Below are 14,884 nucleotides of genomic sequence, written 5' to 3' on the forward strand. Positions count from 1 at the left end.
CATGGTGGAGGCGCATCATGGGCCGAGAGGAACAGTGACTGGCACGTTGGGACAGGGAGTTAAAGGTTGATAGCTTATGGACATCAAAATTAAATGGTGGGAAAATGTCAGCAGGCAATGTCGGCACACTTTATTGCTCTGGCTCACCTGCCTCCAAGTGTAAATTATAATTTGGGCTGTAGATTTACTCGTTTTACTGTCAGGGCACTGTCGTTTTTATACCCTTTTCCTGCTGTGACTGTGTTATTTGAAATAAAATAATGCCCTTTATAAAAAAAAAAAAAGAAAGGCTTCTACTGCACTGCAGATCCACGATTGACCAATGAGAGTTGCTTTAAATATCAAACGATACACCTTATAAAGACACCGGAATAAGACAATCATCTTCATTTCAATTTTAGCATCCACAATTAACTTATAATATAAAGTATGGCTGCCTTCTCTCTGCTGCAACGTTGAATCATTTGGAGAGATTGTAAAAAGGACAGCTCTGTGGGTAATGACTGTGTGGCGCTCGCAGGGATGTTATCCTGATTTAAAGAAATTACAGAAGAATACAAGCAATCATGTCTTATTAAAGATGCTTTTAATTATTGATTGAATATATCATGAGGTCTACAACCTGGGGCTGCATCATTATACGGTTCTTTGTAGTATTTTCAAGTTATTGCTTCATAACAAAGTGAGTTAAAAATACAACCACTAAATGCAAGACGCAGAATTGCTAGTACGGTACATGAGCAATAGATCAAGCTTTGTCACGATTGGCCTGGAGTGTTGTCCATGACATGCTTGAGCCCTACGCAGTACAGTACTCATTTGCATCGTATAGCTCTTATAGGATTTTGTCTAATGATCAATGGAGGACATTGTTATTCCAAGAACTACTACTGGAGACATAAAATAGCCGTGAGTGGACAATGTGTGGTTTGTGTATCTTGACTAGAAAAATAAGTTGTATAAATGACTGATGAGTCGTCCTCATATTGGGACAGAAAGTCTTCAATTTATATATGTTTGGGTTCACATTATATGAATACGTAATACAATGCCCCATTGTGTAGGACAAAGTGTAAATGTAGTAGCACTTTTTGAATCATTTATCATTCTTTGGTAGGACGAAGGTACTAAATAGGTCTTTAAGCAGTAGCGGTTACATGTCTGCATTTGACAAAAAAAAGAAAGGATTCTTCTGGTAACTAATTTTCAACTGAGCGTCTTACTCCTAATATTTCATTTGACATGGCTGAAAAAAACTAAATGCTTTTGTTGCAAAGAAAGGGTGAAAATCCTTGTAAATAATGTTGAATATAAATGTTAATATAAATATATTCAGCATTAAAGACGATTCCGATTGGAATTACGTACGTAGGAAGGGATGATCGCACACATGAACACTATAGGAGTCAGTGCTTAACTATAAAGAATTACAGACAAAGTAATTTCACAATTCTATTTTCATGCATCAGTGACACTCATTCTTTTCCAATGAAACACACCATCATTATAGGTCTAGTGTGGAAGGATGTGATGTCCTTCAGTTATTGTTCTGCTTCTTCGCTTTCACACTTAACTTAACCAGTTAAGTCATTAACAGGGTTGGGTTCATCTTGTGTTTATCGGATCTTTTACAGGGGATATAGTGTGAAGGTTGAAACCAATAAGCGTAAAATTCATATTCACGGAGTACAAACATTATTAGTTCAATTAGCCTCAAGCTATTTTGGCTTCTTCAGCATTGATACAACCCAGAAATCCAAATCCTGAATGGTCTTCGAGGAGCAAATTAGTAAAGAATTAAAAGGGAGAGCATTAGCAGTGTATCCTCTGAAAAAAAGAAGGACACACTGGTAGTCTTAATGGCTTTTACTTTTACAACCTCTAAATGTTTTTTCACTCTCTTCATTTATCTGTGTATTCATAATGATCAAATAGACTTAAAACCAAAGTATCGGGAAGCCAACAAATAGCTCACAATATACGAACGAGACAAAGTGAAACTGTACTGTATCGTACGATAAGTGTTGAGCCCGAGTTGAATGATGAGTGATTCACTGAGTAAAGCAATATTTTGTGCTCTCTGTTAGCAGTCCGAGGAGAACTTCAATCCCAACTGTTCGTTCTGGAGCTACTCCAAGCGCACCATGACTGGATTCTGGTCTACGCAGGACTGCCGTCTCCTGGGTTCAAACAGGACCCATACCACCTGCTCCTGCACTCATCTTACCAACTTTGCCGTACTGATGGCCCATGTGGATGTCAAGGTACTTTTTCTTTCTTTCACTTGTATCTAAAAAATGTTTAATTCTGGTTAGTTCCGGCGGTTATTCTTTACTCAAACACAACACAAGCATGCAAGTGTTTTTTCCTAATGTTTGGGTCAGAACTGAAGTGGTGAAATCTGACCCATTGCAATTTTCTCCACCAAAAAAGTTTGGGTTACATTAAGCTTGAATTATTTTCTCATAAAACTGGAGGTTGGAATATAATTGTTTTTAAGGTTCAATATTGGTCACTCAGAGATCAGATTTTACATTTCTTCATTGGTAAAGCCTCATATTTATAATAGTAATTATTTTCATGTAATTCTTGTTATTTACAACTGTTACTGGTTGATCAGAGTGACAACATCTGATTTAACATTTAAATAATTTTGTCTTTGATGGAAGTGACGTTTTAGTAAGAAAATGGCCTTGTCAAAATGTTTCATGAGAACATTCAAAGTAAAGTATTTGCATAATAAAGAATTCAAATTCTGATTTTGATTAACCTCATTAGAATAGTTGTGGCTTTCTTTATTTGACAACCTGTTGTTGTCGGCTTATTGTTGAGGCTAGATTTTGACATTCAAGACAATGGTAATCGAAAAAGCAACTGCTTTAATTGTTATTTTCAGGGAAACTGCAGCTCCTCTGTTATTTGACATCTGTGACTTTAACAAACTGCAGTCTCATTATCCATGTCACCTTTAGTCAGTTCCCCTCAGAGAACAATAATATTACTTGCTTTATTTGTAAACATTTTTTTCCCTTTTTTTCCCTTATGATGTTACTAAGGTGTAAACATATATCATATATACATGGCATATACAGTATATATATATATAAGAATATTAGAAGATTTTCTATTTCATTTTAATTAAAAGAGAGTTTTGTACAAACACATACTGATGAGTACTATAGAGGTCCACAATCTATTTAAGAGACACTTGAATCAACACATTAGTTGCCCATCAACTGATAATGTAGAGTTGTATGCAATATATACACAATTTAAACAATAGTGTAAAATAATATGACAATTATTTTGCGAAGTTATTTTTGAGCATTTCAAAATATTGGCCTACATTACGCTTCTTTGTCCTGTCGACTTCATTTTCGAATGCCAAGCAAGTTCATTTCAGGTTAAAGAGAGGTTTTCCCAGCCAGCAGCAACACATCCGGGTACACTAAGCTCTCTGCACGGCTGTCACCAAGTCTGCAGTTCAAAGTCCGTAAAGAACAGAGGCTTCAACACAATGAGAGCACAGCTTCTTCTTTTCTCAGAGAATAAAAGTATTTTGTGTTTTGAGTCCAGTCGGTCGGTGACTATTCAGAAAGCCGGGCTTACTTCCCCTGGAAAGTGGACCGTTGTTACACCAAACCAGCTCTTAGAGATCCTGTTTGCCTCCTTTTTGGTATTGTTTCCACTTGAGTGTTCTAAAAGGCAGTTAGTTGGGAGATGTCACAGAACAAGAGATCTAGGGGCTTTTTATTTGACAAACTGTCACAGCGTTACGTGTGAGAACACAGCAAATGGCAGAAAAGTGGGATTGTGGAAGCAGCAGAGACAAGAGAGAGGGGAAGAGGCAGAAATTTTAGAAATTGAGATCTGTATTGGTGTCCATGGCAACAGAGCATACCAGTGCTCATCTCTGCATTGTTATTACTCATTACCCTCAGAGCAGCAGATTACAGTCTAACCTTGTTTATTTCTCCCTGGCATCTCAGGGAGAAAAGAACAGGCAGGAAGACTGTAATTACATTTTTTTTTTCCTGTGGAAGACAGACATGCTCGGCTGTATCACATCATCTATCACTGTGTTGTGTTTTTTGGCTGATGGGCACAAGGTGACAGTATAGCGCTTTTTGTTTTCGCGATGTCATCATCATGTCCTACATTTAAAGCAGGACGATGTCCTGCCAAGGAAATAACAACAGTTATTTGTGGCAAACACATGATCGGCAATCTCCCAATATTGAGCCAGACATCTGTCACGTATCTTATGTTCGTCTCTGTGCTAACTAGGGCAAATCTGATTGACTGAATAATATTTTCATAATCATGATGCTTTGATACATGTGCTGTGATGAAGTCAATGTCTGTCTGTCTGTGTCTGTAAGTAAGTAAATAATTTTCTTTTAATTTAAAATAATGATATAGATTTTTACAATACAACGACATCCAGCATGTTGAAATATTTATTTTATTTATTTATGTTGATTGATATTTTCAGTCGGCACATGCAATTTCTACAGTTTTCTGTTCTCCCTATATATATATAATAACACATAACTTGAGGGTTAAAGGGTGAGTTCACCAAAAAATCTAACTCTACTCATTTTCTACTCACCCTCATGTCCACTAAGGGTTGGGATTATTTTCAAAGTAATCTTTTCCTTTTTAGTGTTATTGACAAAAATGTATGTACCTTTTAATGAAGCGTCTGCGGCTCAGGTGTCGTCGTCTTCATCTTCCTCCAAAATTATACACTTCTTAAAAACATCTGATCACCTCCATGGTGCTCGTCTGTAATCTTGTATTGACTGGACATTAAGAAAAAGTTTATATTTTATTGTTTTTAGCAGAAGCTGCAAACCATCAGGCAAAATCCTTTGCATCCACATTTTCACTTGTTTACAATGTGTTTCAATGAGGAAAGACCTATTTTTAATTTTGAGGCTTCAACATAAGATGGAACTTACAGATGAGCACCATGGAGTTATTTGGATGTCTTTAAGTGGGTCATTTTGGACGAAGATGAAGATGACAACAAGTGAGCTCCAGTCGTTTCATTAAAATGAATATACATTTTTGCCTATAACTCCAAAAATGAACAGACTACTCTTCTAAAAATAATCTGTAAAATGTTGGATGAACTATCACTTTAAAAGCTCCACCCTAAAATCATACCTGATTAAAAACGTATATTCTTCTGTTCAGAATCTTCCCTGAAAAAATGCCTACAAAGCTGTGCTGCATTTGAGCTTTTTTTTTCAACTGATGCTATATAGAGCAGTGGTTGAATAATTTAAATTATAAATAAAAAAAAAATGTTTTTATTTAATGTGTCAAATATGTGATGTTTGTTTAATATAAGAGCTGAGAAAGGTCAACACAATACATAAAAACATGTGATAAAATATTGCCTCTTTCACTGTATTTAAATAATGTCGAAAAAGTAAGCACATTTGACAAGAAGCAGTGTGTTAGTGCTGCATTTAGATTATTTATCAGATATGCTAAATATATATACGGTGTTGCTGCTTCATAAGTAATCACACGCCCTGTGCAGCCGCCCGGGCACATTGTTTTGCTAATGTTCATCAATCTAGTGGAAGAGCTGGCTTCTGAAAGGTCCCGTTCTCCTCGCAGAGACATGCCGTCGGCTGGATAAACAAATTAAAGTGCATTTACAGATGGCAGCTGTGTGGGAGAGATTACATGTCTCTTTTGTATCGTTTTCAAATGATTGCGAGCGAGCGAGTGTAGTTTGGTGTGACTTTCCTAGGCGGAGTGTTTGCTGATTAACCCTGATGATTGTAACTTCAAAATGTTCCACCAGTGAGCCCTGAGACAAAACCGCAATTATCGACTGCACTTAGAAGTCAAAGGCAGCCATTACCTCCGGTGGTATCCTCACTTTAGCATTTGACTAAAACAGCTCGGCAGTTATATGATCCGGTGCAAGTTGAAAGTGCATTCCGTGCTTACGAAACAAAACACGATGTCACATGAATGTGTTAGTTTGAATATTTAATTGATACTGGGGGCATCACAATTTTTGTCGGATGATTTTATAAAACCCGGAGAGTTGCTACCTTCCCTGTGAAACTCCATATTTCCCTCTTTGAGGCCAGTTGATTGTCCTTGACTCCGGATGCTTCTCCTCTCACTGTAAATCCATGGAGACTTCTTCTCAACCACCTCTGTCTCTCTGTCCATCACCATGGCTGACAACATGGATAGGAGAGAATCTCACTCTGATATAGTCCTTCTCTTACCTTGACACCTGGATGTCTCTCACACATATCTCATATCCCCTCATACATGTCCTGCACCTCTCTCACACACTTCTCTATAGGAATTCTGTCATGCTTTTATGATCTTCTCTGAACTTTTCTATTAGCATCTGCAAGATATACTATGGTTGTTTGCGTTACTCACTCTCTCTGTCTTGAGGGGTTTAGTCAGAATACTCGATCAACCACACATGGTGGTTCTCGTCATACCTTTCTGGGCGTAGTTTCAGTGTATCTGCCAATCAAATAAGGTCGGAATCAGCGGATCTGTTGTGTGGGGTCCCTTAAGGTTCTGTTCTGGGTCCTTTATTATTTTTGCTGTACTTAATTCCCATGGGTAAAATCATTCAGAGATTTCATGATGTTGCTTATCACATTTTTGCTGATAACATCCAGCTCTACTGCTCTTTTGATCCAACTGAGCCCCAGAGGCTGAACAGCTTAGTCAATTGTTTGCTAGAAATGAAACAGTAGCTGAGTGAAAACATTTTCCAACTTCTTTTGGACAAAACTGAAACTCTGGTTATTGCGCCTGATGATAAGATTCTAAGGTTGAGTCAGTACTTTGGTGACTTCCGGTCCGTCTGTCAAACAGAGCCTGAGAAACCTGGGTAGTGTATTGGACAAAGACATGTCTCTAGTTCAACACTGCAGAAAACTGACCAGATACTGTTTCCTTCAACTGAAAAAATCTCTAAACTTAGGAAAATCATGCCAAAACACGATCTGGAGCTTGTAATCAATGCGTTTTTGTCTTCTCGTTTAGACTATTGTAACAGTTTTTTTTTCATGTCTAAACGAGAAGGAGCTGTCTCGCCTGCAGTTAATACAAAACTGTGCAGCAAGAATTCTGAGTCGCTCCTTAAGAACAGGAAGAAGAACAGGAATTAAAATATCCTATTGATTCGAGAAGAATCATAAATATGTCAACGATTCTTAACTTGAATCAGTTTCTTATCCTCAAACCTAGCTTAAAAAATGTTTACTGCATATTCACTGTGTGAATAACTCCCACACATCCGTTGAATTGTTTTCTGAGCACTGCCTTCCCTCTCTTCATCCTCTTCATGGTTGTCCTCACTTCCAGATTATTTATTGTCTGAACTAGCAGATTCACAATCTTGCCTCTTCTCAGTTCTTTAAAATACTCTTACCATCTCTCACTCTCTCCTTTTTTTAAAAACGCATTTCTCTCCGTGTCCTCCTTCAAAACTACCTGGCATATAAATGTACATACTTTTTGAAAATCGTTCTTGGTGATCTTAAATAAATAAAAAGTCTATAAAAATATATTTTATTATCCAGTCTGTCATTTGCCCTTTTCCTAATACTGTCCTGAACAGATCCAATCAACAATCCTGAGCCTGACTAAACTATTTCCTGAAGTCTGAATTAGGACTAAACAATTCATTTTATTTGAAATAAAATTGGGATAATTAAACATGTGATTTTCACATATATAAATATATAAATATATATATATTTAAGAGACACTTAAATCAACACATTGGTTGACCTTTAACATATGAAAAAAATCATATGATCGATGTGAATCCAAACTAATCCAGGCTTTCTAAACTATTTACCAGAAAATCTGAGATTTCTGGGTTTATGCTTTGAAACGCCAAGTGGTAAAGATAGAAAAACATGATCTTTTTTGGAAGTTTCACAGTCCCAGTCCCGAAGGAACAAGCAGCTTACGTGTCATGTGGTATTTTAAGCAGGTACATAACACACACCCACAGCACACGACAATGATTTCATCAGACTTTCTATTGGAACTCTTTGAAAGAATGTTCCCAGTTGATTCTTACACTTATACACGCTCCTTTAAAACACGTTCCATGAATTCCAGTGTTACCAAAAAAAATGTGTCTGTTGAAGAAGAACTGACTGGAGGTGGTTCCAAGCCATTATTCACCGAGCAGATGTGTTTGTTAGGCGAGGTCCTTGGGGAAGAGTCAAGCTACAAGTTTGCACTGCTATCCCTGACAAACCAGTAAGTATAAATCAATCTCCTGTCCCACTGGTTGATGGAGTAGGTGAAGTGTGGGTATCATTCATCACTGTCGTTATAGAGCGTCCTGCGCATGTAACATCAGACAGAAACAATTATGAGGAAGGACAGTGAAGGTTGTCAGTTTATTTTACACCAAGCAGCTGTGTCCGCAGTGATGTATACAAAATTAACAGATCGCGATAATTCTTCTCGCTTAATAGTTGGCACTAGCATTATTGTTATTGTAGATGAGAACATCCTGCGTCATTAGGTGCATCTGCTGAATGTCAACTCCTGCTGTGCAAGCTGGTCTCTCTCTCTCCTCGCCTTTTTTTTTTCCAAATGTGACAAATTTGCAGAGTCCCCTTGATTCATGTGCCCCCTCTACAACTGTTCCTTAGCGCAGATCATAAATCCTCGCCCATATCCGGAGGTGAGTTTCACATGACTCCCTGCAGCGGGCCACAACCCTTCTGCGCGATCGTCTACCCTGCGTGACTGTATTTCATGACTCAAAGCCTGGCTCCACAGGCATATGCAGAGATTTATGCATTTTAATTGGGCTGGTCTCGAAGCCACATGCAGGGAGCAGTTCTTTGACATCTGAACGATCCAGGCCCATTTTCTTTCCACCTCTCCAGCAATTTATTGAGGTTCTGTGATTTGGGTTTCATGTGCTAGTAAAGGTTATCCAGCTTGGCTGCACTGACCAGTTTATTCGGCCCGCTGCCATGTTTTATTTCTCTTTGGTCCGACTCGTCTGCTGCCCGGCAGCTTTATTTCCGTCTACAAGTGAGCCAATCTCCTCCGGCAAAAGTCGGTAGCAAGTGTTTAAGAAACAAGAACAGGGTGTAGGCGAGAGGAAAAGAAGACAAATGGAATGTACTCAAAAGCACCTTCCGAGTAACACGGTTGCTGTTTGACTTGACTCCTGCTACATGAAACAAATTTAAGGCTAAATCACATCCTCCTCCTCTTAAGACCTCTGGATAGATCGTGATCATAGCGCTCCGTCTGGTACAAAGGCTTTGGCGGCGCACATCTTTTGCCATCCTATCCCCTAAAGGCAAAGCGAAGACCTGAGAGCTCTTCGCCATCACTCAACTGAAAGAGTAAAGAGAGATATCACTTCAGACCGCATCCATCATCCAGCTCTAGATATACTCCTTTTTTTTCTGTTTCTACCACTTCTGTCTGTTGTTCCCTTCTTCTTCGCCGCTGTCTTTGTTTTCTCTCTGACTCAGCCTTCACCAATTGAAGGCGAGATTGTGATGGATAGAGTGTGTATCGTCTGCACAGCTCGCTGGCCCATGGGAGCCGCGGGTCCCATCAGTGCCACCTGCTTCACTAATACCTTTCCAAGCAGTCGACTTAAAATACACTACAGGGATGGCACGTGCACCGGCATCTGCTGCCACCCACTGGGAAGGCAGTACAGTAGACATGAGGGTGAAGTCAGCCACTCAGGCACAACAGACATACACTCACAAAAAAATGGCCGACATATACACAGCGAATCATCTGGCCGGAAAATCCAAAAGAGCCCTCTCCCCAGATTAGAGATGCACTGCGGCTGTTATTGTACCAGAGCCCCCTTAATGATCATCGTCTGTTCCCACTGCTAGCGTTAGCAGAGTTGCCACTAAATGAGGCATTTGTGCGATATTGCATCCCTGGTGTTTTCCTCAATGCAGCACAATGTCGGGGGAGGAAAAGACGCTCCCTGCCTTGGTGGAGACTTCAGCTGACTGTGGTTGAACTGTGATCTAAAGAGGTGCTTGTTAAGACATATATGGTCTGTAGCAAACTCAGTTATTTCTCATTGTAAGCAAATATTTTTCTGAGTTTCTCTTGGGGCATGGTTTTTTAACATGCATTATTTATTGGAAAAAGTGTAAAAAAAAAAATGCCTCTGATATAAATTTTGTAAAATGTTGTGTGAAGTCAGTGCCAGTGCACTTGGCTACCTGCTGCTGAGCTCATTTTTAAGCGCCTGTCAACGCTAATTATACTCCTGTAGTTTAATGGTGATAATGTCTGTCTCCTCTATAGATATATCCCCTGTTCTCCTACTTCATTTGCATCCGAGTGTAGTCTGTACATCACAACTGCAGCTAAATACCTTCTACCCCAGAGGGAATCATAACGAGCTCCACAGATTTCTTTCAAATGACACCGATCTTTTGATAGCAACGCTTAAATCAATGACCAACAGTCTGGAAAGGAGGACAAGCCTTCTGGGAAATTAACAGTTTGACCTGTGAGTGCACCAACTAATTGTGCTGTTGTGTCAATAGATGTAGTTGTTGCTCAATCCTAGCATATCCCGCCATTTAAAATTCAGCTCAGGAACGTTTTTTTTTGGTGATTGGACACATTGATTTTTATCGCCATATTTACTCATCCATTTCATCCAAGTGTATTATGTCGCCTTAGTCTTGATGGCTCTAAACGAGTTATTTAAACATACATTAACTAGTTCTTAACAGTTCTTATTTGATTTCCTTTCAGGCTTCATACGCAGCCAAGCAACTGCTATTTTCAGACAGGGAATAAAATTCATATCAAATGAATGTATTTTCTCTCATTTCTTGTGAAGGAGTCATGCAGAGACGTGGGACATGTGGCTTTGTGTTAAAAATGTTCAGTTAAAAGTGTGTCTAAAGCGACCACTCTACCATTTAGTTAAAATGGGGATTTGAATCCTGGACGAGCTCAGATGTTAAATGTGAAACTTATATTTCCTTGGAAATGCACGACGGAACATTCAAGTCCACAGTTGCATAGAGTGCTTTTATTGGCATCATATGCAAGACCCAAAAAAGAACACAACCATTTTTGCCAAAGATCCATTCAAAATCACATGATGCTTGATTGTCTTCAATTACACCAGTACCAAGCACCTGCTGCCCTGGACCACACGCTTGTTTTTCCGACCAAAATCGAGGAACATTTATGATTGATTCACCGTAATTAATTCAAGACTACCTAGTTTTCACCTGTGGCTCATTGCGTTCTGGTGTGTCTATGGGATATTATTCTGGTGAATGTTGCATCCTTAGAATGATATTTGTGTTGAATTTTACTTTCTTTTCATTTTTAAAGCTCTACAAGTCAAACAATATCTGCCATTTTGTAATGTTTGGATACATATTTATTTTTTTTCTTTGTTACAGAACCCAAAACTGGTGCACGACATGCTTCTGGACGTCATCACATGGGTCGGGATTCTACTGTCCCTGGTTTGCCTGCTCATCAGCCTCTTCACGTTTTGCTTCTTCCGCGGCCTCCAGAGCGACCGTAACACCATCCATAAGAATCTTTGCATCAGTCTGTTCATCGCCGAGTCACTATTCCTGGTGGGGATCAACCGAGGCGACCAGCCGGTGAGTTCGTTCACCTCTCATGTATTGCAGCCTTGAATGTTTTACCATAGCAAAACTATTTTTTTTTTTCTAAAGCCTCATTTCGAGAGGCAATATGAGATTCCTGGGCCCAAATCCTGACAATAGGGAAAGCCTGCTGGGTGACTCATTACCATATATATATATTTATATATATATATATATTTTTAGCATTAGCTTTACATTAGGGATGGGTTGGTGACGCTATGTGAAGCAATATACTTGTTGTTATAATCTACAAGATGAAAAGCTGCTCTTTTAAAACTTTACTTTATTTTTAAACTGGGGGCGCCACCTACTGAAGTGCATGTTGTGACACAGAAATGTGAAATCACAAAATGATACAGTAAAATATATTGTATGTAAAATATGTTTTATGAATAACTGAAATTTGATTCATACTTACATAATAGAGAACAAAACCAAGATCCTATGATTATGAATGTAAGAAAATACAAAAATACGCCTTCTCTGCCATATTGTATCTTTTTTTGACACTCAAGGACATTACATGCTGCATCTTTTAACCTCATTTATTATCTTCTTGTGTCCTTTTTTACACCCATCTCTTTCTTAAACTGCCTTCAGGTGTTCTATTTGAAAATGCCATTTCTTCTCGATGTGACCAAACTTACCAACTTTGTCTTCCTACTTCTGAGCATGAGCTTTCTCATTCATGGAATAATTTATGATCTGCCAATTCCAGCACCTTTTTGTCTTCGTGTCAGAGCAACTGTCACAAAATGACAGGTCCTGTGAAGCTGACTCTTGACTTTAGCTTCAACTAATTAGACAAATCAACCCTTCCCGCCGTGCCCGCACTTTGTTCTTCACCTCCCTTGGTCTCTGCCCATTTCTTTGGATGATTGAACCCAAATACTCCTTCTGCTTTACCACCTATTTTATGTTTATCAGAACTCAAATCTGGAACCCAGTCAAACATCTGATGATTGTCATATTAAAGCACTGCAGAACAATGTTCTTAGCAGGAAGTCACACGACTTCAGTTGTATTCAGGTTACGCTTGAGAACCAGCAAGTTTTAAACTACCTTGGTCAAGTGTCAGGACTCTAATTCTGAGAATGTAAATGAGTATTTCATGCAAATATCCCAATATCTGAAGAAGTTGAAATGTTTGTTTGACGATGTATTTTCATATCCTTCAAAGGGATCTGGCTGTGCAGCTTTTAGTGAGTCGAGTATGTTGAGTGTGTATTATAGACTAAAAGACAACTTACTTTGTTGAAAAAAAATATCTACAAAAGCCGTTTCTTTTCTAAAAATTCATACCCCTTGAGATTTTCAAACTCTCTTTCATGTCTCAATTATCTTTAAAAATCAACCGTTGAGCACCTGTGTCCCTGAAATTTTGTTTGATTTACCTCCTTCCGTACTGAGATGAAGGTTTCAAAACAGAGTTTATTCGAAGGAAGTAAACAGGTACTTCAATTGGGCAGAAGAAAATAATATACACACCCTTCTTCAACGCTTGTTCTACTTCTTATCTCTGAATCAGTTCTTGATTTACCATGGGCAGGATTGGGACTTGAAAACAAGTCGAACTCTGGCTTGAGCTCAGCACACATTTCTCAAGTACTAGCTGAAAAGTCCAGGTAAAGTTTGGATGTTACAGATACCTCTTTGACATGGCATATGATGAAATAGATTGGTGTGGTTTTATGATTCTTAAATGGATGATGTCAGTCATGTGGGTGCATTTATCTAGTGCCATAGCCCAGCTGAGGAGCAGGTGAAGACGAGAGTGCAGTTCTCAAGTATGTGTGCTTAACAAATATTGCATGATTGCTTGTATATGGGACTGAAGAGTGCTCTATCCACCTTCCGCTCTACAGGCATTGTGCTGCTTCTGCTTGCTAATGAGGCGTCGGAGACAGTTACTGTAGCTTTTCTGGCTCTTAGAAAACAAAAATGAAAGCCTGGAGTGACTGTGGATGTTGCATCTGAGCACAGTGTGAAGGAGACTGAGCGTCTACATGTTTATAAATGGCACAGATGCTTCAACATTCTGGATATATTGGTGTTGAAAAAACTGAAATCAGTGACTGTTTCTAAAAAAAACATGGTGGAATATGCAGATGATTAAAAAAAATCAAGGTTCAAAGTTCTTGAAGACCAAGACCTTAACCCCTGTGTTATCTCAGGGTCAAGACGTCCCTAAGCACCCGGACGTGTTTGTAGTATCCCTTGTGTCGTCTCTGGGTCATGGTGAACGACCTACCCTAGATTCCAGTAATACATATGCAGTGGTGGAGGTCAGTCACCTTGACCCTGTGACAACAACAAAGCATTAAATAGCGTTATTTATCAACCACGTTGATTGGTTTCCAAAAAGAAATTCCCTTTCAGTCAGATGAATCTAAACTCACTGGGAAAATATTCTACCTGTTTCATTACTGAAAATCTTCACTTGTGAATCATTATAATCACACAATACTTATATGTCTTCCATATAAAGTTCTAGCTTATTCTTAAGCACCTTATACAATACTTTAAATACTCTTGTGGCTAATTCTAGTGATGGCCTGCTGAAGCTGTATCTAGTGGCCTTTTATAATTAAGAAACTGTATCATTGAAAAACCTATGCAGTACCATGGGGCCTCATCCACCCCTCACTACTAATAGATGCCAGTCATCGCTGTATAATCCATGGCTTTGAGCAGCTCATTTTAAAACCAAGAGAGGGGACAAAAGAGGAGACTACCTTATGAAACATTATCAACCCATTACTCGTAAATACTGTTAAAACATAACTCTAATTTGGTAACCGTTTCCTAGACACTATAAATGTCACTATAAATGTTTCCTAACCATAAGATGTGTCTCTAAATGAGATTAGTGTTATTACCTTAAATATTATATTAATAAGTTAGTAACAGTGTTCTGACATCTGAAACTTGGTCCACTAGGAGACTCAATATTTTGGCATGAACGACAGAGCTTCACTAACATGATACGGGAATGATTAAAAACTCCCACCTCTAAATTTTTTTTATTTTTTTTACGTCGACTACAAAGATAAGATTTGTATGAGGTATTTGGTTTTTCATTTGATGATGTGAAGTTTCAGTTAAGTAGCTTTTACCAGCGTGTCTGAAAATGAGGACGCTGCCTTATGAAGCTTTTCCTTCACTAACCTAAAGATAGGTTTCAAATGAAGGTCTTCCTATCAGATATGATG

General features: G+C 38.6%; 1 protein-coding gene across 1 annotated transcript in view; it reads left to right on the forward strand.

The window, feature by feature from the left end:
* The window catches only part of LOC148082303 (adhesion G protein-coupled receptor L3), a 222,398-nt gene that overhangs the window by 172,128 nt on the left and 35,386 nt on the right, over positions 1-14,884 (forward strand). The window contains exons 15-16 of the mRNA XM_087789467.1: positions 2,088-2,264; positions 11,457-11,666. Coding sequence (XP_087645593.1) covers positions 2,088-2,264; positions 11,457-11,666 — 387 coding nt within the window. The remainder of the gene's footprint in view (positions 1-2,087; positions 2,265-11,456; positions 11,667-14,884) is intronic.

The sequence above is a fragment of the Callionymus lyra genome, chromosome 4 (assembly GCF_982586985.1).
Source record: "Callionymus lyra chromosome 4, fCalLyr1.hap1.1, whole genome shotgun sequence".
NCBI lineage: Eukaryota > Metazoa > Chordata > Actinopteri > Syngnathiformes > Callionymidae > Callionymus > Callionymus lyra.